The 27,213-nt window shown below is 42.4% G+C and overlaps 1 protein-coding gene across 9 annotated transcripts in view; it reads right to left on the reverse strand.

Annotated features, from left to right (window-relative positions):
- Positions 1-27,213, reverse strand: part of MYBPC1 (myosin binding protein C1) — a 90,344-nt gene that overhangs the window by 50,854 nt on the left and 12,277 nt on the right. For 3 of the 9 annotated variants that reach the window (XM_077339779.1, XM_077339782.1, XM_077339787.1), the window contains exons 2-9: positions 23,782-23,814; positions 19,389-19,427; positions 15,867-15,890; positions 14,993-15,025; positions 10,730-10,834; positions 9,254-9,402; positions 7,382-7,499; positions 1,248-1,296 (exon numbers count right to left, since the gene is read on the reverse strand). In XM_077339779.1, coding sequence (XP_077195894.1) covers positions 1,248-1,296; positions 7,382-7,499; positions 9,254-9,402; positions 10,730-10,834; positions 14,993-15,025; positions 15,867-15,890; positions 19,389-19,427; positions 23,782-23,814 — 550 coding nt within the window. Of the gene's footprint in view, positions 1-1,247; positions 1,297-7,381; positions 7,500-9,253; positions 9,403-10,729; positions 10,835-14,992; positions 15,026-15,866; positions 15,891-16,297; positions 16,648-19,388; positions 19,428-23,781; positions 23,815-27,213 lie in introns of those variants that run through there. The other 6 variants (XM_077339785.1, XM_077339786.1, XM_077339784.1 and 3 more) reach the window with 5 other exon arrangements.

Here is a 27,213-nt window from a genome sequence, read left to right on the forward strand (position 1 = left end):
TTACCTTTTACCTTACCTCTGTTTGTATTTGGCAGATCACTTAGTGGATGGGTATCCTTCCCTATGTCACCACAAATTTTTCTGGCTACATGTTTGGAGTAGGATGAATTAGTGAGCTGCTAAACATAAAACAACTCACCTTATAGGAAACAGCCATCATCCGGAGAGATTAAAAACAGTCTCTGTGACAGGTGACCTCAACCTTTTTTGAGCCTGTGGGAAGTTGGGAATTCTGACACAGGTGGTGGGCACAATCGTAAAATGGCTGCCACAGGTGGGAAGCTGACCACAGAATGTCAAGGAGCAAGGGAATATATAGCTTTCATAGTAAAGGTAAAGGTAAGGGTATCCCCTGTGCAAACACCAAGTCATGTCTGACCCTTGGGGTGACGCCCTCCAGCGTTTTCATCGCAGGCTCAATACGGGGTGGTTTGCCAGTGCCTTCCCCAGTCATTACCGTTTACCCCCCAGCAAGCTGGGTACTCATTTTACCAACCTCGGAAGGATGGAAGGCTGAGTCAACCTTGAGCCGGCTGCTGGGATTGAACTCCTCATGGGCAGAGCTTTGAGACAACATTCCTGCTGCCTTACCACTCTGCGCCACAAGAGGCTCATTTAGCTTTCATAGTCATTCTTCAACATTTTAGGCAGAAACCCTGTTAAATAGAATGCCTTTTTATCCGCATAGCCCATCAGAAGCCCTGCTGGGCAAACCTAGCCCTGCCCTTGGGGGAAACCATAGTGTCCGTAGGCACCATCCTGGAGGACCCTGTTATATACAGCAACCATACACTTAGAGCCAATAGAGCATTTCTATGGTTTTAAAGAATTCTGTACATGGAACATGAATTTCTTGCCTTTCCCTTCCTACTGTGGCTCCAAATACCCCTCCACATGCTCCATTTCAGAGGAGGAGCATTTTGGGCTGCAGCATGAGGGGAAGAAAAGAATGTCCTACTCCGTAAGCACAAATCCTTCCATCTGCAGAAACACTGGAGCCAAGTTACTGTATATGCAGTAGTCTGGATCACAAAAAGGAGTGGGAATGAGTGGTTGTTATGCACTGGCTCTCAGTCCGCTTTCATTCTGTGGTGACATTTCTAATGTCTTGACACAATGTCTCATCACAAAACATAGTAGCTAAACATATGTTTAGCTGCTATGTTTGCTTTTAAGATAGCACAATACTTGAGGTTCTCTTGGCATTTACTGCTACAAAACTTTCAAAGCTTGCTACTGGAAGTTACCTTCTTTTGAATGCAGACCGGATATCGATCGATGGTGCGGAAGATGTCTCTACAACAGAAAATAAAATAAAGGATTTGGGATTGTGAGAAGAAGAGTTGGTTTTTAAACCCCACTTTCCTCTACTTTCGTAAGTCTAAAAGTGGCTTGCAATCGCCTTCCCTTCCTCTCCCCACAACAGTCACCTTGTGAGGTAGGTGAGGCTGAGAGAATTCTGAGGGAACTGTGACTGGCCAAAGGTCACCCAGCAGACTTTATGTGGAGGAGCGGGGGATCAAACCTGGTTGTTGTCCAGATTCGAGGCCACTGCTTTTAACAGTTACACTATGCTGGCTCTCTTCTGGTTCAGAATCCAGCAACAAGGCTTCTAACAAACACTGATTATAGAGATCCCATCGCAACAGCACTGAAAAACAGCTACCAGTTTGTTTCTGGTTTCAATATAAGGTGCTGTAGTCAAACTGCAGCCCTCAGGATGTCCATGGACTACAATTCCCAATTGGAGGGCCGCAGTTTGACTACCCCTGCTCTAAACAGTCAGCGTGTCTAAAGAGCTCTCTGCTTCTGTATGAGCCTCCTTGACCACTAAGATCTGCATCAAAGGCTCTGCCATATATGCTTCTTTCTTTCAGGGGTACTAAAAGACAGGGCCTTTTCTGTTGGCACACCTTGCATAATTATCAATATAGTGTCATACTTGATGACAACACCAGATTTTAAACTTTTCACCAAAGGTTTTGTTAATTCTTCTTCTTCATCTTCCTCTTCTTCCTCTTCTTCTTCTTCACTGCTGTTGCTTCTTTGTGCTGCTTTTTTTTGTTACCTTCATTTAATCTTAACTGTGCTGCTAGGGTTTTTTCTGCGGCTATATTTATGTTATGCGATTGTGCTGCTATTTTTGGCTACATTTATTTAATCTAAGCACAATTCACTTAAAATCTCCTTCACCAGGCTCAAACTAAGAATCCAGATTTCAGACACTGGCTCATACCATGGCGCTAACTTCCACCAAGTGACAATTAGCCATGTAATCAGATAAAACAATTCACTCCTATAGAAGGTTTGTGCCTGCAGACAGCCTGGCTCCTTGCCTGCATGCTCCTGAATGCACACAGACTTTGAGGATTGTCTGGCTAATTGGCAGCCAGCTGCTGGACATTCCGTTAATTGTGTCCTGCCTCCCTTGCTGATTAATGAGCACTCTGACCTTGGTAATTTGGTAGGCTTGTTTTGCAAGAATGAACGTATATTGGGTTAGCTGCCAGACTGCTGCAGGACTAGGATATTTGGAAAGCTTGACCACATGTGTCTGGCAGCTGAAGCCATGGGGTCAGGTGATCAGACCCAAGAGCATTTTGGGGGGACAGACAAGGTCCTTTGCTCTTGGATGATCTCTTTTCATTTTCCCTAGGTGCCATAAATAAGAGTTCTTCCCATCCACTGGGTCTCATGGATAACAAGTAGATACTATATTCTTTAAATGTGCTTGACATGGATTAGGCTTAGATCTTAGAATGACAGTGGCCGGTCATCACATCTTGGTATGCCAATTTGGGCCTGGGAAATTCCTACAAATTTCAGAGGAGCACTTAGGGAGGGCTGAATGTGGCAGGGGAGAAATATCCGGAGGAAATGATGACCTACAGTCCATCCATCAGGGGAACAAATCTCTGTTATCCATAAGATAAAAAATATGCCTGTGCCCAAATGTGTACTGGTATTACCACGGCTTCAAAACATTCAGTGGTGACTAATAATATACATATATAAATTCATAAAATGTCCATTCATTCATTCAATTTTATTTTATTTTATTTTATTTTATTTTATTTTATTTTATTTTATTTTATTTTATTTTATTTTATTTTATTTTATTTTATTTTATTTTATTTTATTTTATTTTATTTTATTTTATTTTATTTTATTTTATTTTATTTTATTTTATTTCTATACTACCCTTCCGTATGGCTCAGGGCAGTTTACATACAACATCATAGGGAACGAGTCAACATACAACATAGTCAATATACAACAATAACTATCCAACAGTGGTTCTAAACAATGAATAACGAATTAGTCAGTGATTAATATTTCTTTAGCTAGATCATGTGTTGTATTGTTTATAGATTGCTGTTGGCACCTTGGTAATCATTGTTATTAATATGCTCTGTATGTAATAATCACTGACTAATTCATTATTCATTGTTTAAACTGACATTTTATGAATTCATACATTATTTAATTAGCTGCCACTGAGGAAACCGTGGTAATAACCAGTACATGTTTTGCCACTGGCATTTCTTCTGTTATATGGACACGTGGCTGTATATGAAATCTACAGATGAATTAAAGAGACATTTACTTGAAGTACAGTTTTTAGTCTTTCTGTCAGATTTCTCCACTCTTCAGCTCCTGTGCTATACTGACAGGTCATTCTCCAGTTTCCCACTGTTTTGATGTCATTTTATTCCAATGGTTTTGTTGAGAAGATCTAACAGGTTGTCTTACAGCACGGTTCAGGATAACGATATGGCCAAAACGTAATACACAATTTCTCTCCTGAGGCCTTCTGATGTGTTCATAATGGGCCCACTCCTTGTTAGAATCAGCAGGAGTCCTTTCTTTGACCTCCATCATAAATGAAATCACAGGGACTTAAGTTGTCAGCAGGGCCATCTACCATAATCTTTATTCCAAATATAAACTGCAAGCCTCATCAAGCTTCTCAAATAATTGCTCAAGAAGTTAAATGTGATTCACTGACTCACGGTATATTTTGAGTCAGTTTCCAGCCCACTAGAGAGTTTCCAGCCCACTAGAGATGGTTAGATAGGCTATAAACATGGTTCATTTTCATGCAACTTTCTCCCAAAGCAATCTGGCTCTTGCTGTTCAGCTGAGAATTGAGATCCCTGGCTCGCTCCTGTCACAAATTCTGTGCCTGGAGCCTACCCTGCTCTGTTTTATTGGCCAGGCCCCACCTTTTTTGATCCAGATGATCTTTCTTCTAGCCTGAGAACTGTTTTATGGGACTATTTTAAGCTATTTTAGCATCCTGAAGAGCCAAGTCGGGTCCAAGCTTATCAGGATTTATGGTCTTAGTAGGGTTGGCCATTGGGTTGCCAGCTTCTGGTTGGGAAACTCCTTCAAATTTAGGAGTGGAGCCTGGGAAGCACAGGAACTTCAGTGGGGTACAATTAGGGTTGCAGCTCTGGCCTGGGAAATGGCTGGAGAATTTTTTTGGGGAGGGGCTGGAGCCTGGGGAGGGTTTCTTTTTTTTTGGGGGGGAGGGATTGCAGTAGGGAATAATGCCATAGAATCCACCCTCCAAAACAGCCATTTTCTCCAGTGGATCTGATCTTGATTGCCTGGAGATCAATTGTAACAGTAGATTTACACATGCCACCTGGAGTTTGGCAATCCTAGGTACAATGCCCTGGATTCCACCCTCCAAAGTTGGCATTTTCTCCAAGGAATCTGACTTCTGTAGTCTGGAAATGAGCTCCAGAACTAGGCTGGCATTCCTAGTTATCCATGAACAGTATTCTGATGGTAGACTGCAAAGGAAGACTAGGGTTTCTGTATAGAAGAAGTTCACGGCAAACCACCTCTGCTTATCTCTTGTCCCTTGTCTTCAATGCTTCTTGGTTGGAGTTGCTATACTGGTTGTGACTGAACAGAACATTCTTATTATATAACAGTACATAATCTGTTCCACTTAATAAGGCCATAGAGGAGGAGAGTGTCTCATGGCTAAAGTGCCACAGTGCTTGACACTCACTCAGGGTGGTTGTCCCACCACCGAGTGCCTCCTCCAGTTGGCTTGCCTGTCTGTCCAGCAGCCAGCCAATCGCCTTCCATCCTCCACCCCTGGCCTGGCGGAAGAGCTCTGTTTTGCAAGCCCTGCGGAACTGTCCCAAGTCCCCCAATAACCTGATATTTACAGGAAGAGCATTCTACCAGGCCAGGGCCGAAAATTAGGGTTTTGATCTTGATCTTTGATCTTGATCAGGTTCTGCTCACTAGATCTTGCTCCTTTGGGGGGGCATAAGGGAAGAGTAATTAACTTAATTACTCTGCAGTATCTAGTATTTGCTGTACTTTTCTAAAAACTAATGTTATTAATATGTTCCCTATTACAAACTGGTCTTTTGGGACTATGCTGTACTGGCCTCTAATATCATCAGCAACATGTTCTCTGACTTTGCTAACTCAGGCACCACTGATACTTTCCCATCACTCTTCACAGGTTGGAGATAAGTATTAGATGTGAAACCAAATAAGACTCAGAGCCTCTAGGAATGCTGCCAAGTGTTTTAACCTTGAGCTCCATGTCTCACGCTGGCCGTCATAATATACAGTAGAACTACCCAATATCTGGGTAGCTCAGAGGTGACTCTCACATGCGTGCAGTGGAGACGAGGTGTAAAACCCCAGGCATTCATAAACTAGCCTACGGAAGCCTACGGTCATCTAAATCTGGATTTTAATTAGTACTATGGTCAGCAACCTTGGTGATCTTACAAAATCAAATGATAGAGTATATATATCTCTATATATCTATATATAAGAATAATAAAAACTGAGCCTGGCAGCTGATTCATAGATGCCTGAAAGACAGTTCAGAGGGAATATGAGTGGGTGGGCAGGAAGGGTTGGGTCAGTGCTTGGCTCTTGTGGCCCTTTCCTGCATGCCCAGGGAAATGCCAATTGCCATTTCAGGGTTGGGAGGGAAATTTCGTCCCGGCCAGACTAGCCACGAATTTTGGTTTTCTTTTTTTGGGGGGGGGGGCATCATCTGGGCATGGAATTGGGGCGACTGTGGGTGGGCAGGTAGTTGTGAATTTCCTGCAATGTGCAGAGGATTGGACTAGATGACCCTGGAGGTACCTTCCAACTCCATGAGTCTAAGATTTTGCCTCTTGTCTACCCCATGTTGGGCCTGGTTACTCATATTTATTTATTTTTTATTATTTAAGTAATGTTATACTCTGTCTTTCTCCCCAGTTCTCCTGTCTTCCATCTTATCCTCACAATAACCCTGTGAAGTAGGTTAGGCTTAGAGTGACTGGTCCAAAATCACCCCGAGCGCATGCATGGTACAAGTGGGGATTCGAACCTGGGTCTTCCAGATACTAGCCTGTACACTTAACCATGACACCACGCTGCTCCCCCAGCCCTGACTCTGTTCCTTTCTGAACTCAGATCCCCAGATCCATTTGAACGTAGAAATAGTTTCCAAGACTAGGTACAGGGATACCTGCAAACAAGAATACAGTCCACTTTGATTTTAGGAGCATTTTGCCTGTTTATCTGGCACTTAATTAAAAAAAAAACCCTTTTAAAACACATTTTCCCCTCTTTAAAAGCTCCTGTGAGAAGGGGGTGGGGGAGCTGGCTTTGTGACTGAGTCAAGGGCAGCCAACCAATGTTACACATGGTCCTGCCTCTTAAAAGAAAGGGTGACTGAGGATCATTTCATAACTGATCGGCTGGTCAGCCAGTGATTGCTGCACAAATGTAAACCAAGAGGTTTTGCTTGAATGTGAGGCAGGGAGAAAGTGTTGCAGCCAGAAAACAGGCAGAGGCTGTAATTTTAGCGTAGGCATCCAGAAGGCATCTCAAAGTGGCTTCCAATCGCCTTCCCTTCCTCTCCCCACAACAGACACCCTGTGAGGTGGGTGGGGCTGAGAGAGTTCTGAGAGAACTACTTGGTGAGAACAGCTCTCACATGCTTGACTAACCCAAGGTCACCCAGCTGGCTTCATACAGAGGAGTGGCGAATCAAACCCAACTCTCCACTACACCAAGCTGGCTCTCTGAAGCAGGGGTAGTCAAACTGCGACCTTCCAGATGTCCATGGACTACAATTCCCATGAGCCCCTGCCAGCAAATGCTGGCAGGGGCTCATGGGAATTGTAGTCCATGGACATCTGGCGGACTGCAGTTTGACTACCCCTGCTCTGAAGTCTGAATCCCTCTTTCCACCCTTTCATAATCTTCTGGACGCTAAGTTTGGCAAATAATGAACATGCTAAATTGTATCAAAAATAGGAATAGATACTGGCCTGAGGCATTCAAATGAATTATATCTAGAGAGAGTTTTTTAAAAAGAAAGAAGCGATAAAATGATTACCATGGACTTCCAGATCAAAAGAGCAGGTATCAACCTTATCCTTATACGTTACTTCACACCTATAATTTCCTCCGTAGTTTTCCTTCGCTTTAATTATGTGCATCTCAAATGTATAAATCTGGAATTCAAAAAAGTGCAATAATTAATTGAATTCAAACAAGTTGTCACCTGCTGAAAACATACACTTATGGACATACATGTACAAGTACCATACCCTGTAGAAATTTGGAAGGATATTCCATGAAGCCGTCATGAATGGGAATCAGAGCCCTGATGCAGCTATTCTTGATTCCTTGAATAGGCATAACGCTATCCAAAGCAGAGTGACATCCTTCTAAGTCCAGTGAAATGAATGAACAGAAGGGTATAACCTTGCTGAGAATAGTATACTTCGTGAGATATGACAGCATACACTAAGCTTGTCATATATAGAAAGAAAAATGGTTCCCTAGGAATAGGCTTCTTAAGGAGGTGGTGAGCTCCCCCTCACTGGCAGTCTTCAAGCAAAGGTTGGATACACATTTTCCTTGGATGCTTTAGGATGCTTAGGGCTGATCCTGCGTTGAGCAGGGGGTTGGACTTGATGGCCTGTATGGCCCCTTCCAACTCTTCTGTGATTCTGTGATTCACTCCTGAAATCTGTGTAGACAGGATGCTGCTAGGGCTACCAGCTCTAGGCTGGGAAATTCCAGAGTTGGAATATGGAATTTGGGTAGTGGAGGAAGCTGAGCAGCAATGTGATACCATCATGTCCACCTTCCAGTGCTGCCATTTTCTCCAAGGGAAGCGATATATGTAATTTACAGCTGCATTTTTAGGATTACTCCAGCCCCTACCTGGAGACTGGCAACCCTAGATCCTACTCAGGGTATACTGACGGGTGTATGATACAGGTTTATAAAATTATGAGAGGTATGGGGGAAGTAGAGAGAAATTTTGAGGACAAATAAAAGGATAGAAGACTAATCAAATGACACAATCAGTTTGGGCATTGACCATTGTGAAATGTATCAATGCCCACTTACTTTAGATGGCTTTTAAAAAAAGGACTGGGTATATTTAAGAAGGCTGATTGTCTTAATAGCTGTATGCAATAAGAGCTATCTGGAACCTCTTTTTCTTGAAGCGGTGTTCTTCCAAACACCAGATGCTGAAGATCAAGGAATAACTATCATCTTCATTTTCTTTTAAGTACTTCCAAGGGTATCTTGCTGACCACATTTGGGACCAGAATGCTGGACTAGGGAGAAAGAACTGACGTGTCCTTAAAAATCCAAGAATATTTGTATTTGTACTGCGTATCTGAATAACGGGTGAATATGAATGAACGATATTAGATGGAATGAGGTGGTATCTGATGGTCCCTGGACCATAATCATCTGGAGGGCAATTCAAATGCCCTCTGTCTAGGAATCCTGGAAAGTAATTAACCATCCATGGGCTTCGTAAATTTCTCCCCTGGTTCTTACTCCCACAGTACTTTACTGAACCTCCCAAATGCTGTTTCTGGGGGAGGGGGCAGCATTGGACCAAAGCAGAAGGGAAGAGATCCATGGAAATCATTCTCCCTGCTTCCAATAACTTAAATGTCATTACATCTTTGCAACTGTGTCATTGGATCCATGCCTCTGTGCATAAGGGATAGCGTGGACCTATCGCCATCTCCCTAAACCTACACAGTGAAACTATCTATAAGTTATACTATCTGTCCTTCACTACCTTAGGAAATAATAGAACAACTGATTAAGCCAAGAAGTAAATGCATACAATCTTATGTGCTTTATCTGACCACTTAGATCATTTATCTGAGTAAACTACAAATGCAAAGAAATGTGTGAGTTCTGCCGCATTACAAAGGGCATCCAGATGTACCTTGGTTAGGCGCTCAAATGTCTCCTTTAGCTGAAGGTGCTTCCCTGCTTTGCTTGCCAGATCCATCCATTTCCCTTTGAACCACTTAACTGTTGGCTTTCGGAGAAGATCTTGGGCTTCTACCTTGGCTGTGAATGTAATATTTTGCCCTTAAAAAAAAACAAAACATTAGTTAACACTTAGATGACTGTCCTGTGTGCACTAATTCATAACAATATGTGTGAGGAACTGCATGTGAGGGTTCAACAAAGTTGAATAATGTATTAGTGATTGTTTTAACAAAATAGCTGAGTATACTTAAGGCACTGGAGCTAATCATCAAAGAGCTGAGCACTGTCCAGGGCAGTGCAATGCCTTCAACAACCTCCCAGAATTAATTAGTACAGATATTATTATCATCCCTATTCATCTAGGAAACCTATTTGCCTGTAAAAAGACTTCTTTGCACAGGGACAGCCTTAAGTAACTCTGTGACCATGGGCAAGATGCATGGACTGCGATCCAGGATCATTTTGGTGGGGCAGGGTGTGCCCCTGTATCTCTTGCATCTAGACTAGTGGCAGTGGCTTCAGGGCAATGGTCAGCTCTAGAACGTGTTTTACACAAATAGCCATATGGCAGTGGGTTAATTCTCAGCAGTCAACACATAATTACACTGGCTGAGACGCAGCCATCAGCTGTAGGTCAATGGGTAGGTCACACTTCCCTGTAGTGGATTGCACTTCCTGACCTTTATTTTTTAAAGCAAATTTTAAGCATTTATTCCCTACCTTTCTCCCCTAGGGAACTCAAGGCTGCTTACAATGTAAACAAAACAGCAACCATAAAATGCATATAAACCACAAATTAAAAATCACAATATAAACCAGCCAATAAATAGAAAAACCAAATTAATCAAATATCCTAAGTAAAGCTGTCTTCAACTGCTTCCTAAAACTTGAGAGTGAGGGGGCTGAGAGCCCCTCGGGAGGTTGTTCCATAATCATGGGGCTGCCACTGAAAAGCCCACCAGATGTGATTTCGATTGGTGTGACAGGCAGGAGGGCCTCATTCCTGGGCAAGAACATATGTGAGAAGGTGGTCTTTCAGGTCCTGAGCTAAAGGACCAATGGACTGATTTGGTACAAACACACTCATGTTAATGTTATAGCAATAGACATAATTGAGGACTGAAATTTTACTGTCTAATCCAGCAGCTGGAGCTATGTCCTTATGAAAAGGAACATTTTAGCAATTGTATGCTTGGGAGGGGAAGCGCTGGTTTCATTGTCTTCCTGTCCCTTACCTAATATGTAGTTAAAGGGATTTTAGTGTCTCCACGGGCAACCTATGCTGCTCCACAAGTGTTCTGTCAGATTAGCCATCTGTCTAAGCATTAGAAGGATCTGGGGTGTGGGAGAACCGCGAGTGCATAATCTCAGTTCACAGGTCTTTTTGAATCTCAGAAGGTTTCGAGATAATTGTTCTGACACTTACCAACACTAATGGAGCCTCCTTTGGGTTTCTCAATAAAGAGAACAGATTTTTGGGAGTTGTCGGGCTTTTCTCCCTCTTCTGGTGCGCCATCTCCCATAGACCACACTAGTATGGGGAAAGAGGGGGAAATATCACTTATCTGAACTCAATTTAGAGAACACTTACCTGAGTTTTTAAATTTTAATCCTAATGGGTCCTTTCTTTATACTTCTTCAAAGGTAGGCACATTCTCCATCACCCCTGGAAGAAAAAATGTTGCTCTCCTGTATCTTAATCCACTGACTGATATGGGAGCTGATATACACAGTGCGCAACATTTTTCCCTGTGCCATTTCCCCTGTACATGTGGCCTCTCCACAGCTATTAGTCCCATAGGAGAAAAGAACGAAAGCACCTGGGATTTGGATGTTCTCTCTCAGCAGGCTAATTAAGCAGCTTTAGGAGAGCTTACATTGGGGAAAAAGGAAAAAGCTAAATGTCTCCAAAAGCTGTACAGCTCCAGTCAAAATCAAGCTGCTCCATGGCTCTTGTTATCTCTTTAAAAACAGTGGGAGATTCTAATAACAGATCTCCTGGAACATGTTCAATGAATACAAAGGAACGCCTGGGTAGGCAATTCCAATTCCTTTTTCAGCTCTGTCCTAGGGTCATGCTATTGAAGATTTCCACAGGTTTCATCTGAGTTCCCACATCTGACCTTTAGCAAGTCACACACCAGCTGTGGGTTTCTTGATGAGAGCTCAGCTGTGGAATGTTCAGAGGCTCAGTTGAGATGGGTACTATGCAGTTTAGAGTTGTGGGGCTTAAACTCCCTGCACCCTTTTTCCAAACTAAAAAGAACTCAGGGGGCTATTTGCTCCTTGTGGAGGGCCATACATATAGCCGTACATCAGCAGAGCCACCAACAGGGGGAAACTGAGGGACAAAATTTGGGGTGGCCCAAGTCAGCTAGGGAGCCCCTGAAGCTGGCAGTGCACTGTATTCAGGGGATGCATTAAAAATAATCCACATGCTATTTTGACTTCAGCGGTGCAGAGCACGGTAATAAATGCTCAAGAGTCTGCTGGCTGGGCCTTTTAGCAAAGTTTACTACAAGGCTGAGTAAAGCATTTGCTGATCAAATCCTATTACTCATCAGCCAAGCCAGCACTGGATCAAGATAAGACCACCCTGGACACTCTATGTCAGGATAAAGGTAAAGGTAAAGGTATCCCCTGTGCAAGCACCGAGTCATGTCTGACCCTTGGGGTGACGCCCTCTAGCGTTTTCATGGCAGACTCAATACGGGGTGGTTTGCCAGTGCCTTCCCCAGTCATGACCGTTTACCCCCCAGCAAGCTGGGTACTCATTTTACCGACCTCGGAAGGATGGAAGGCTGAGTCAACCTTGAGCCGGCTGCTGGGATTGAACTCCCAGCCTTATGGGCAAAGCTTTCAGACGGCTGCCTTACCACTCTGCGCCACAAGAGGCTCATTCTGCGCCACAAGAGGCTCATTATGTCAGGATGCAGCCTATGTCAGGATGCAGCCTCCTAAATGTATGCATTCCTTCTTCCTTTAGTTTCACCCAACACAGCAAATTCTTGCAAAAGGACAGCCTTTTTAGTGTGTGGTTAGAAAATTAAAAACCCTTTTGTTTTCTTCTCCTACCTTTGTCTCTGTTACACACTTTTTTCCTCTATCATTTTGCTCACTTTCTTTCATGATCTGTCATTCAACCATCATCACTTCTACTCCCTCCCTCTATCTGTATTTTTCAGTCTCCACACACCCATCATGGTAAGCACCTTTAATAGTAGTATAGGCACAAGCCTCCATTAATATTATGAACAGAAGGTGGAACACAGCTCATGGAAAAGTGTAACATGTAGTTTGGCCCTTTAATTGAGCTTAACTGGATGCATACTGGGAATTCTGTTGCATACTGCGGCTATGAAACCTGATCATCAAAATTTGTTCTTCAATCAATAATTATCATACATTTATACGTTTGTTTATGTGAAGATCCCTTCTTAATTTAAATTTTATTTATTTATTACATTTGTATACCGCCCTCCCTTAAGGCGCAGGGCAGTTCTTGTAATGAAGATTGCGTGCCACATTGTAAAATGTAGCTGTGGAGTTCTGTGAAGCTGAAAGCTAATGTTGCCAGGTTTCACAAAGGGAAACTTGTATCCCAAAGCTACAAGCAGAACACAAGAAGCTTCACAAATTTTACAGAGTTAAACACCTTACATTCTTTGAGTGTCAGTCCTAGAGAATGAAATTTTAAAATATATTTTTGCGTAGCTGCATATATGTAAAGGTAAAGGTAAAGGTATCCCCTGTGCAAGCACCGAGTCATGTCTAACCCTTGGGGTGACGTCCTCCAGCGTTTTCATGGCAGACTCAATACGGGGTGGTTTGCCAGTGCCTTCCCCAGTCATTACCGTTTTACCCCCCAGCAAGCTGGGTACTCATTTTACCGACCTCGGAAGGATGGAAGGCTGAGTCAACCTTGAGCCGGCTGCTGGGATCGAACTCCCAGCCTCATGGGCAGAGCTTTCAGACTGCATGTCTGCTGCCTTACCACTCTGCGCCACAAGAAGCTCATGCATATATGTAAACATTCACAAATATATACAAAATAATAATATATGATATAATCACTGGAATCACTCAAGGCATAATCTAAATACTGAACAGTAATGCCCTTTTAAATATAAAATAGATTTAATGGACATGAAGCCCAATAATTAGTCTGGATTGTCTGAGTCCACTTCTGAAAGAAACGTGGATGGAGCCAAAGAACAGTGAGTGAAAGAAAAATCACTGCCAGTGGCATTTTGCCAATTCCAGTCAGAATTATCAGCTTTCCGCAGGGCCTGCAAGACGGAGCTCTTCCGCCAGGCATATGGTTGAGGTCAGGCTGAGGTTCCAGAGTCACCAGCGGCGGAACCCCTAGAATTAGAATAGGTTAGATCAGACCAGCGAACGCTGGCAGGGGGCTCCTGGGAATTGTAGTCCATGGACATCTGGAGAGCTGCAGTTTGATTACCCCTGGATCAGACCCTTGCTTCTAACAAAAGAGCTCCTGACTGCAGCTGGATGGGGGAGGGGAGATGGGGGGGTTAACTCCAATGAACCACCATCTTTTAATGTATTTTAATTGTATTTTTTGTAATTGGGGTTTTATGGGATGAGTTGTTTTATTCTTTTATTGTAAACCGCCATGAGTCTTTGAGAGCGGCAGTATATAAGTCTAAATATAAATAAATAAATAAATAAATAAATAAATAAATAAATAAATAAATAAATAAATAAATAAATAAATAAATAAAGAAAGAAAGAAAGAAAGAAAGAAAGAAAGAAAGAAAGAAAGAAAGAAAGAAAGAAAGAAAGAAAGAAAGCATGGGACCTACAGGTATGTGCCGTATCAGTTTCAATTAGAGTCGCCAACCTTCAGGTAAGGCCTAGAGTTCTCCAGGAATTACAACTCAGATCTCTTGGAGAAAGTAGCGCCTTCTGAGAGTGAACTCTGTAACATCCCTGCTGATCTTCACCCCGCCCCCCGCCCCCCGCCCCCCGCCCTGCCATTCCCAGTTTCTGCCTCCAAAGCTCCAGCTACCCGGAGTTGGCAACCCTAGCTGCTGTGGTTCTGCTAGTACAAGAAGCTGCACGTGTTCTTGTGCAAGCAGATTGTGATATAGTTTTTTTTGCACACAGCATTTTAGTACAGTATGTGAGCAGAGAATGTCTTCGATATCCAGACCCACCCTTTGCATCCATCCCTATAATGTTGGGCCATGCTCTTCGACAAACGGTTGAACATCATGTGTTTTGGGTCCCATTCTGATCTATGCTTCCATAATGCCTAACTGGACTACAATTTAACCCTGTAAAAACAATCCACATGTTTCCAGAAAAAGATAAATTGAAGTAATTATTAGACATCTGATTTCAAGGGACAACATGGTAAAGCAAGCAGATACAAAACAAATTAATTGTAAAAATATCTAGAGAGAGAAGCTTGTGCCTGGTTTTCTAAATCCATGCTGTGCTTCTGCTTAAAAAGAGTTCCGTGTAGCCGACAAGCGCTTTGGACTAAAAAGAAACAAAGACCTGAAAGAAAGATGAACAGCACAAATGGAAGATGAACACGCATAGAACACTGTGACAGAAACAGGAAAAAATAACAAGAAATAGCATATTAGTAGTTACTGCACTGGAAGAAAATTGGAATGTTTTGACTTCCCCTTCCTTGCTTTGTTTTAGAGAATCTCACCTGAGTCCTTTCTCTCTCCAGACAGATTCCCATCTGAAAGGCAAAAGCAGATGGCAAGATGACATTAATTCATAAATTATTCCCTGATTACTTTCATCAGCCATGTGAATTTGAGGACCCTTTCCACTTATTAGAACTGTGGAATATAAATGGGTGGTTTACAGTTGGAACGAAATCAAATGCAATTACTTGGGTTGTTTGATGAGGAAAATGGCATCGTGTGGTGGCTGGAGAGAGTTTTTCCCCTCCATGCCTTTTCCCTGGTTGGAGTAAAAATGAATTGTTGGTGTTTTTCAGTAAGATAATAACCCTGGAATAAAATTCATAAAACCTTCCCTCCCCCCCTCCCATGGTGTATTGTCCAAAAGCAGTCCCAGCATCTGTGTGCAGAAAGAGAAAATAAAAACTATTTTCAAGTTACTGCAGAAAGAAACAAATCAAGATGAATTTTTGGGCTGGGGCCTTCCAGAATCCTGTTCCTTTCTTTAGATTAAAAAAACAACAACACTGGACTACGAATGGACTACGAATGCTGGCAGGGGCTCATGGGAATTGTAGTCCATGGACATCTGGAGGGCCACGGTTTGCCTACCCCTGCTCTAATGAGTGCAGGAGGCAAATTGTTTATTTCACTTTGTATATTCTATTGTGATGAAGCAAGAATAACTCAACACACATTGGGATGTACCCAACTGAATATGTAATGTGCCTCCTACGCTTGTCAGATTCCGTTTTCTCCTCAGGTTTGTGGCGTTGTGTCTGTGGTGTGTGAAATGGAATTAGTCGCGGCTGGGAACAGAAGAACCGACATTTCATTCCGCCCCACCCTTTATCGTCTTATCAAGGCCACACAAAATGGAATTGTCCTCCTAACCTGCGTGTGAGGTATCATCTTCATCTGAAAAAAAGAAAAGAAATACATAACCAGTAAAAAAAACAGGAAAAGGAACCAATATAGATTATCCCCCTTTTTTTTAGTACAAACAAATAAAAAAAGGAACCTGCAAAAGAAGGGGGAGAGGGAAACCATGATAGCTGGAAATAGTGGTAATGAAAAATGCAAACTGATGAATGAAGCTTTATGGGGTTGAGCAGCCGAAATGATCAACTTTAATGCTTCACGGCAGAACAAAAATGGAATGAAAAATGTGATCCATTATTAAAACATGGATATGGATGGAAGCATTCAAAGTGGTTGTATTTGTTAGAAATGCCATCCACCAAATACAAAAATCGGAAGGATTGTAAAAATGGAGCACAAAAAAAAAAGCCACAATGAAAATTAAGGTCAACCATTGATCTGACCTTCTGAAGAGGATGTCATTTCACTGACGTTCCCATCTGCAAGTAAAATGTTCACCAGATAATGTTTTATTTGGAGAAAAATACACAAAAATACCATAATTAGGGGGAGAAATCCAGTACTTTCTAGTTTTGGCAGCAGATGAATTCCAGATCATGGGAATGCACAACTTTTACACTTGGAAAGTAAGTTAGGGTTCTAAATAATAAAAAAATATAGACTGATGGTGATCTTAGCCCAGTCCAATGCAATTATTTCGAGGTCTCATCCCTTTCAAAAATAGGGTTAACCACATGTCTATCTCTGTCCCAGTATGATCAATGGGGCTTAAATGTGCTTAACTTTGGCTGCCTGGTGCATAATAATAAAAAATATAATGCAATTAACATTTTGTTTCAACTTCATATCACCTGTTTTAGGAATGGAGCAAATACATACTACAATATTATGTTTAATATTGTATCATATCATACCTGGTATATAATGTTCTAATTAACACTATTCTGTCAAATTTTTTGTGTTTTGATCTGTAGAATATTTAAGGCAAGTACAAGATTAGTCCTTGTTCTAAAATGCACTCTGTAACGTACTTCGCAGTTTAAAAAAGAATAAAGGTGATTAAAAGGTAGACTTTAAAAAAAGGCTGAAAAATCTTAGTAATGTTAAACTACAAATATCATTTCTGTACATTACTGTTACCATAACAATGTATGCTTTAACCCAAAAGTTGTCAACATTGCAGCTGTAAGACCGGGCAAGACTGATTATGCACAGCACGGCCACTGCATGTTGCTGCTGATTCCTAGCGGTGGGGCTCTGCCGTGTCCCATGTATGTATGGGGAAAATCCCTGGCACACATAGTCTGCCCCGGAATAGTGCATGCGTATGCACAATTCCAGGGAAGGGAAGTTCCACCATGTTTCATGACAGCAGTGGTGGCAGCAGGAGGGGTGGGGGTGGGAGTTCCACTGCAGGATGGTGGGCTAGTGGCATGCCACGTGACAAGCCCACCATTGTGGGAGTGTAAAAATGCCTTATTTGGCTCCATAGCACTGGAACGCCGAACGGGCCATTTTGTGACCCTGCAGGGACACAGTAGGTTTTGGGGAAGAGCTGTCCCTGCTTTTCCCTTATGCACAGGCCCGCCGACGGAGCCCTTACTGTTTTATTTTATCCGCTCCGCAAGTAGCGGTTAAAGATACCAAATACTTGAAGAATAACAGACCGGGTGGAAAAATTGAAAGCATTATTCACTCTCTTTTTCTTCTTCAAGTTGTATTGTAATGGAATAATTTAGCAATATAATGCACGAAAAAGCCAAGATGAAGACAATCTGGTACAAACAGAATTGGTTATTACAGAGAACCGACACTGTATTGGGTGGATTAGGCAGTCCAGTAAATCAACATAAATGAATGAATAGCCTAATCATACCTAGCCTTAAAATTGTTCTAGTGTTGCAGGTGTTTTTGCTTTTTTTAAATCCTTCAACCTGGCAAAAGAAGAAGAAAGCTATAATAGAATTAGTACAGCTCAACTGGAGAAGACTTTCCACCTGAAAGATCCCATAAAATACATTAAAATATGGGATGTGTTTGTATGTGCGATCTCATATCATCCAACATTATGGGAGTGTGCTTTGACCCTGTGGAAGTAGCAGAGCTCATTATGCAGTACTATTGGCTGTAGTCATGGTGATTTATGTGAACTCTTATCTCACAAGGATGAATTAATACCATTGGCCTTGTCAACATAGCCACCAAAATAGGCATTATGGCCAAAGCCAATGTGGTGGTGAAAATAAGCTAAATTTCCTCTTATTAGAGTTTCTCTCAGATGGATCAAAGTAGAAGATTGGAGGTACCATTTTATCCTTTTTCGTACTTGTGTGCTGCACCAGCCCGTACTGACTTACTTTCATCCCTAGGAGACCAGAACTAACTGGAAGACTTAAGTTTGTTCTGGGGCCCATTAATCATTTGGAGAAAGAATGCAAGGCTACTCAATTTATCATGGTCTTTAATCAAATCCACTGCCTGGCATAGCTGCTCAAAATATTAAGTCCTTAAGTCTGGCGTTCTAAAAAACTGAGATTTTATACTCTGATTTATGGAACACATTAATGCAAAATGTGTAGGTGTTTTTACCGATAATACAAAAGGACCTCAATGCAGAATTAAAACAAAACCTGCAGACAGTTCATTCAATGTCAGAATGGATGAAACCTAAAGAAAGGAAGGAGCAAAATGATTTTAGATTCAGTAGAAGTATACACCATTCAGTGGTCTTGGGAGGCTCTTCTGCACACAGAGTTGATAGAAGAGTGGAGGAAAGTAGGAAAAAAATGGAAGAAAAATGGCAGAAATCTTTTTCCATGGGGCTGCGGGAAAGGGAACCTATTAGAAAGGAGCCGTTAGATCCAACAATAAGTTATCAGCTTTTACTCCATGTTTCTAACCACTGTGAAACATGAGACTGTTGCAGTAATACTGTAGCATCTGTTGGATGATACATAAAATGAGATGATCCATCTCTAAAAGATACTGGCTGGAGTTCCAATCAACTCAATTGATGTCGCCATCTTCCATTTTGTGAACGTCTGTTATGTTAGGGCATGTAATACTGACTAACCCTGAAAGTTATAACAAACTATGCTGGGGGCTTGTTTTGTTTATGGTACTGTGGTAACGACTGCCCCCAAAAGCTTAGGTACTGAATAGAGAGTTCATGTTTGCAGGTGAAGCCTTCTAGAGTCTGTGAAGAAGAACCAGAAGCATTTCATAGTGTTTCATACATAGCTGCTGCAGTGGTTGAAGTGAGGGCCTCCAAGCCCAAACCATACATCCTGTAAAAGAAATGTACCGAGTTTCTTCATGAGACAGTGGGATCCTAAGAGAGTAGAGTATCTGGACAGCATTATTTCCTAATGCTGCTGAATAGACAAAAGAGCTATTTAAAAAGTAACAAAATGAAAGGCTGGCCAGAGGAGGAGAAGAAAAGGAGGAAAATAGAAAATGCAAAAAAAAATCTACTGCTATAGCATCTACTAATATTGTACCCATGTCTAGAGTTCACAGAACAATTTCACTCACCTTTTGCCGGTACACTCTCACCTTCCTGGGGCTTATTTTCTGTATAGAAAGTAGAAGCACATTTTTGAGAGAAAACACCCTGATCATAAACATTTGCGCTGGCATACCTGCCTGCCATGCTGGCTTAACATAAACATTTTTTGATGTTGCACCATCATCGCAGCTGGTATGCCCCAAAGTATGAACTGCGAGGGGCTGCCAAAGTTAGAGGGTTAACAAGCATGAAACATAGATATGGAATTGGAAGCGGCTGAGTTTTGTTAGCGCACCAAACCTCCTTTGGAAAGAGCAATGATTTTCAGCCTGAGTTCCCAAACCCTGTTACTCCTTAAACACTTATCTCCATGTTCCTCAAAGAAAGAATAGACAATGGTGGAGAAGCTCTGAAAGTATTCCTGTAACTTGTGGCTACAGCATATATTGTGTTTTCAGCGCCTGCTTGAGAAATTCCTGAGTGCTTAGAGAGGGCAGAATTTGGGGAGGGGGCTCAACGGAGATGTGATGCCACAGAACTCTATGAAGCTGCCATTCCCTCCAGGGGAACTGACCTCTGTAAGCTGGGGCCTGGAATTCTCCCGGAATTATAACAGATCTTCACAAATCAGAACCTTGGGAGGAAATGACAGCTTTGGAGGGAGGATTTTGTGGCATGACATCTCTGATGAGCTCCCTCAGACTTTGTTCTTCCCAAGCCCCGCTCCCATTAGGGTTAGGGTTTTCTGGGTCTCCTGGTCTAGGCAAGGGTTCCCTGCTCTCTGTGATAAACCTCACCCCCCAAACTCCTCCCAAACCAGAAAACTCCTGTGATGTGCTGCTGTCATCTGGAAGTGATGTCAGCACTTCTGGTCCATGAAGGGTGGTAGTGAAGCTTTGGTTTGGGGGCAAAACTCTATGGTTACAAGATAATTCTACGAAGAGTATTGCCCAAAAGTTAGAGCGTTGCCCCACCAACGTACCAATGTCACTTCCAGGTAAGATGTCAGGGACTAAAATTACCAGACCCCTGCCACACAGCCCAGAAATCCCAAAACAGCCAGATAGCTATCCTAAGGTGTGGTTTTTAAATGGTGCCTACACACAGAAAAGGATTAGCCATTATGGGAAGTATTCATTGACTCATTATGCCAAGTCTCTGCCATGGATTCCTCATATTCCCTGAAGTTCAGAAGACTGTTCCCATGAATTAGGAACTCAAGGATGCCTTAGTGTTACATTTCCAGATCAAGGCAAATCAAAGGGGCAAAATATGTTTTTTTTTCTGCCTTCAAGTCACAGTTGATTTATGGTGACAGCTGTGGGAGAGTTATGGCAAGAGATGTTCAGAAGTTTTGTGTCGTTGCCTGGCCCAGCATCACAGGCTTTGGTGGTCTCCCCTCCAACCAGGGCTGACTGTGCTTTGCTTCTAAGCCCCAGCAACATTGGTCTAGCCTTGACTAGGCAGGTCAGGGCATATGTAGCATCGTGCCAAATATTTCAGACCTATTCTCTGAATCCATTACACCAAAAGATCTTTTTTGATTTCCTGTTAATTTCTAGGCACAGTTTGAATTATTGGTGTTGATCTTCTAGGCAGGGAGTGGCCTGGGATCTGGGCAACTGATGAGTCAGCCTGTGAAGCTACTCGGTAGTTGAGGTTAGCTAAGCCTTCACTAAGCCTTCAAAATCAAAATCTTAAAGGACGATGCAGTAAAAGTGCTACACTCAACATGCCAGCAAATTTGGAAAACTCAACAATGGCCACAGGATTGGAAAAGGTCAGTTTACATTCCAATCCCAAAGAAGGGCAATGCCAAAGAATGTTCAAACTACCGCACCATTGCACTAATTTCTCATGCTAGCAAAGTTATGCTCAAAATCCTACAAGCTAGGCTCCAGCAATATGTGGACCGAGAACTTCCAGAAGTACAGGCAGGATTTCGAAGAGGCAGAGGAACTAGAGATCAAATTGCCAACATACGCTGGATCATGGAGAAAGCTAGGGAGTACCAGAAGAACGTCTACTTCTGCTTCATTGACTATGCTAAAGCCTTTGATTGTGTGGAACACAACAAATTGTGGCAAGTTCTTAAAGAGATGGGAATACCAGAGCATCTTATTTGTCTCTTGAGAAATTTATATGCAGGTCAAGAAGCAACAGTGAGAACTGAACATGGAATCACTGACTGGTTCAAAATTGAGAAAGGAGTTCGGCAAGGCTGTATACTGTCGCCTTGCCTATTTAACTTGTATGCAGAGCACATCATGAGAAATGCGGGATTAGAGGAGTCACAAATTGGGATCAAGATTGCAGGGAGAAATATCAACAACCTCAGATATGCAGATGATACCACTCTAATGGCAGAAAGTGAAGAGGAACTAAAGAGCCTGTTGATGCGGGTGAAGGAGGAGAGTGCAAAAGTTGGCTTGAAACTCAACATCAAGAAAACAAAGATCATGGCATCCGGCCCTCTCAATTCCTGGCAAATAGAAGGGGAAGAAATGGCGATAGTGACAGATTTTATTTTCCTGGGCTCCAAGATCACTGCAGATGGGGACTGCAGCAAAGAAATTAAAAGACGCTTGCTCCTGGGGAGGAAAGCTATGGCAAATCTAGACAGCATCCTAAAAAGCAGAGACATCACCCTGCCAACAAAAGTGCGTTTAGTCAAGGCTATGGTCTTCCCAGTTGCAATGTATGGCTGCGAAAGTTGGACCATAAGGAAGGCCGAGCGTCAAAGAATTGAGGCTTTTGAACTCTGGTGCTGGAGAAGACTCTTGCGAGTCCCTTGGACTGCAAGGCGAACAAACCAGTCAGTCCTAGAGGAGATCAGCCCTGACTGCTCTTTAGAAGGCCAGATCCTGAAGATGAAACTCAAATACTTTGGGCACCTCATGAGAAGGAAGGACTCCCTGGAGAAGAGCCTAATGCTGGGAGCGATCGAGGGCAAAAGAAGAAGGGGACGACAGAGAATGAGGTGGCTGGATGGAGTCACTGAAGCAGTCGGTGCAAACTTAAATGGACTCCAGGGAATGGTAGAGGACAGGAAGGCCTGGAGGATCATTGTCCATGGGGTCGCGATGGGTCGGACACGACTTCGCACATAACAACAACAACAAAGCCTTCACTTAGGCTAGTATCTTCTGGGGACAGAGTTGTGTCCATGGTGGCACTCAGGCAATGGAATGGCACCTCCACAGATATCCACTTGGCACCTCCACTTCATGTGACATAAAATCCGTTTTGTTTACATAAATTTTTTGTTTGGCGAACATCATTTTGCTGTTGCTATCTGTTGATTTTAATTTGTTTCGTATCTTGACTTGTGTTTTAAATTGTTAGTCACCATGAAGATGGAATTATGGAATGAAGGTATAAAAATGTTTTGAATCCATGAAATTTTTTTAAAAAATCGACGGACCTGTACATTATGCAAATTCTCATGCAGTCTGATCATATTTCCTCAGAATTTAAGTTTTACTTAATTCTGTAGGAATTAGTTAATTGACTGTATAAAATGTTCCTAGACATGTTCCACATGCATTATAATGATATATTGCTATAGTATTAGAAATGTACAAATTTTGAAGGAAGATGGGGAAAAAAATAGAGCAAGTAGAAAATAAAATTGCGCAAATATTTGAAATCTGGTGAATTTTCAGTTCAGATGGCTCAGCAGTGCACATTTATACAGAATCTATGTTTTTGTGCTTGTTTATATATTCGGGTCCAAGTAAACATTATTGTATCCACAGGTCTGGCCCATGGACACCATAACATCGGGTTTGGCCCATACTTTACCTTTTCATCAATTATTGTATATAGTCAGAAAGACATGACAGACTTTCCATTGGAATAATGAAATTCCTTTTTAGCTAAGATGGTTTCAACTTTTCTTATGTTCAAACAGTATTGGATGAAATGCCCTCCCAGTACACTCCCCGTGTCCCCCAATAGCCCTAGGAGTAGTATGGTTGCCAGACAGAATTCTTAACATGCCTAAAGGTAAAGGTAAAGGTATCCCCTGTGCAAGCACCAAGTCATGTCTGACCCTTGGGGTGACGCCCTCTAGCGTTTTCATGGCAGACTCAATACAGGGTGGCCTTGCCAGTGCCTTCCCCAGTCATTACCGTTTACCCCCCAGCAAGCTGGGTACTCATTTTACCAACCTCAGAAGGATGGAAGGCTGAGTCGACCTTGAGCCGGCTGCTGGGATTGAACTCCCAACCTCATGGGCAGACAGCTCCAGACAGCATATCGCTGCCTTACCACTCTGTGCCACAAGAGGCTCTACAAAGCTCCAATTCTCAGGGCTTTTGAGAGGAAGCCATGAAACAGGCTTAATGTTGCTCTGCAATATGCAATGGCCTATGCAACACTACACCATTAATCACAGCACATAACTGCTTGACTAACCTGATGGAGGTGCAGTCTCTGCTTCCGTTTCATCTGAAAAATATGGGGGGGGGGGAGAAACACTTTTAGATGCTAATACATACCCCACTGCATACATATTGATACCGCTTGCTCTATAATACAGTTGGGAGAGCAGAGCAAATCTAGGATTTTCAAAAGTTATAAATAGACGTCCCATGGAGAGGAAAGCACGGAAAGGCGAACATTACACCCTGAACGTTAGCTAGCCTCTTTCATTTGGCCAGAGTTATTATAATGCCATTGAATTCTGGAGGAAATACTCTTAGTAAAATGTCAATTTGGTATACTAACATTGTGACTCAATGAATATTCTCAACCGAACTAGTGATGTTAGCTCCCTGCCCATAAAAGAATTCTGCACCCAGGCTCATGTATAAATGTGTCATTATTTGAAAGGCTTGGTAGGAAAGGGGAAAAATTCATATAGGAACTGGAGGGGCAATGCCAGCATGGTATAAAGCATGAGTAGTCAAACTGTGGCCCTCTACATGTCCATGGACTACAGTTCCCATGAGCCCCTGCCAGCAAATGCACACAGAGCCTGCCTCTGGTAAATGGAGGTAGTTGAAAGGGTAAAGATCTGAGCTCCAAAAGGAGAATATTACTATAGAAAGGACTCTAGCTGGAACTTAGCCAGCTATTTAGCTACAGCAGCAACTGGGCTCTTCTTTCAGACTGCATTTGACATTAATTACCGTATGCCAACTATGAGTGGCCCTTGGCTGTCCTTCTGAGGAAACCCAGTTTGAAAAGAACACATGTAACAACACTCATTACCCGGATCTAAAAAAGGCTATTAGTCAAGTCTGGCATCTGGGGATGGCCTGATAGTGCCCCTGCCAAGGCCCAGGTCCCCACAGGTCTGGATTCTAGATCCCTGAATCCAGAAAGATCCTAGATCCCTGGATCCTAGCCACTGCCAGTCTCCTGGGCCTACTATTCTTTACAGTTGCTGCATTCTTTTAAGAAAGGTAATAACCATTGGCTGTAGTCTTATGTTCTTGAGTATGTTGTGGCCTCTTCAAGAAATAGGCACGTGACACACCAAGAAAAGGAAGAAGCAGACATATTGGCTGATGTGATTTTAGTTCTGTAGATGTTGTTTGTGGTACTTTTTTGAGGAATAAATGTTGATACTACCTTTACTGCCTTTCCCCCTGGCTGTGGGTTCCGTTTTGGTGAACCCATCAGGAAGGTTTGAACTGACAGAGACATCACCCTCCAAGTGAAGAACCTACAAAGATTTGGAAAACCTGAAGAAACCCTTGAAGTAATAAAACAGAAAAGAGGGATTTCAGAGAAACATTTCAGATTTCAGAGAAACATTTCAGATTTCAGAGAAAAGAGGGATTTCAGAGCTCAGTGAATTATTCCAGGGGTGCCAATAGGCCTGAATAAAAAAAACCCTACACCTTTAATAGAAGCTTAATGTGTGAAAATGAGCAGAGATGCTTTTCAGGGCATTGAGGTAAATAACACCACATAGTAAAGGACCTGCCATAAAAGGGACAGGAAATTTTTTCATCAGGCCACTGGCAACTCAATGAGTTCAAAAGCCTACACATGAAGATGGTGGTATTGGGGCTGCCACTAGGCCTTGAGGAAAACTTCCTGTCCCTGTTTCATAGAGGTTTAGGGGGTTATCCTTTACCAGTTGATGTTATTTACCTACATGCCCTGGTAAATTTCAGCTGCCCATATGTAGGGTTGCTAATTTTAGTCTGAGAAATTTCTTGAGATTTGGAGGCAATGCCTGTGGAGGCAATTGGGCAATTAACTCTCATTCACTTGGGAAACCCAGGGCCATCAAGAAACCACAGGGTTTCATGAAACCCTGGTTGAGAAAACCTGGTATAGATATTGGACTAAACCTTATTCTGTTCTGTTAACTGCAGGGTTTTCCTCTAGAGCAAGGGTGGCCAAACTGTGGCTTTCCAGATGTCCATGGGCTACAATTTTCATGAGCCCCTGCCAGCATAGAATTGTAGTCCATGGTCATCTGGAGAGCTACAGTTTGGCCACCCATCCCCTAGAATCTATGACCTACCATACAGTCTACCCTCTGAAGCTGCCATTTTTCTTCACAGAACTGGTCCCTGTAGTCTGCAGGGCAGTTATAATTACAGGAGAACTCCCAGCTTCATTTGGTCTTTAGCAACACTATAATTAAGCCTTTATCAAAAGGACAGGGTCTTTTTCTCCAGTAACAAGAGTGAACTGAAGGAGCAATTCACCTTGTCCTCTTGCTCACTGTCCCCGCCATACAAAAGCCTAGAGATGGCCCTGCTATTCACTTTCAGGATGGGTTTATCTGTCAAGACCCTCCCCCCTCCAACTGCCCCAGCTATTCTGCTCTTCCCAGCATGTCCAATAGAGTCCCCAGATGCCATTCTTTCCTGTTCAGCTTCCTTATAAGGCTCTCTGGCTAGAAGCTGTGAAGAGCTTTACTCAGGAGCAAATCCTTATGCTTGAATGCCTGACGGAGCATTCCACCATGGGAGGGAAATTTTCCTCATTGAATCATGATGGACCTCATCAGCTGCCAAAGTTGGTAAAACGTCAATAAAGCTCTAGCCAGGAAAGTCTAAGTATAAAAATAGAAAATGGCGGAACACACAACATATTATATATGAAATAATAGAATGGTGGAACGAGAGAGGGTTTTTAATAGGGTGCTTTTACACATGCTCAGTGTGCACGTCAAACCTTGAAACTGTTTTTTATAGTGTGAAATGACAAGCTGCACTTGCAGATGAATGTTAAAATGCACAGAATGTGAGCTGAAAGGGTAAAGTCTTATAGTCTGGCCCCAGGGATCTATAGAAAAAACTTGCCCCTACAATGTGCTCTGCTGTTTTCCTGGGCACCAAACTGCTAAACTCAGTAAGACATATTTCTTCCTTTAAAAATTATTGCCATTCGATTTAGATATGCTGTACAGAATAGGGCAGGATGCACTATTGGCCAACGTACATGACATAAGCTATTGGACGGTGTACATATGCCCACCAATGAAACTGTCAAAAGGCAATTTTAGCAGAATTTTTCAATGTGTGTCAAGGTTTCATTTGATCCTTGATCGATATTTAAATGACTTTAAAAACACACACCAAAGAAGTCAATTTTATAACTGCTGTCACTCCATTCTCAAATTTTATGCTTAGGATAACACTGAAATGTATAGCCTTTCGTGAAATTTCTCCAACCTGTAGTACAGAGTATAGGAAGTCTCCCATGGAAACAGAAAAAGCTTCATCCCTGCAGTTACATCCCCAGGCTTACTAAGAAATATTAGCTAAGGTTACCTGGGCAAGGTCTTCTTACTCAAGAACAAAGAGTAGTCTCCTCTGCCTGTATGTTCTTTGAAATATATTTGCATTGAAATAGTGCACTTTTATTCTTTATTACAAC

The sequence above is a fragment of the Paroedura picta genome, chromosome 5 (genome assembly GCF_049243985.1).
Source record: "Paroedura picta isolate Pp20150507F chromosome 5, Ppicta_v3.0, whole genome shotgun sequence".
Lineage (NCBI taxonomy): Eukaryota > Metazoa > Chordata > Lepidosauria > Squamata > Gekkonidae > Paroedura > Paroedura picta.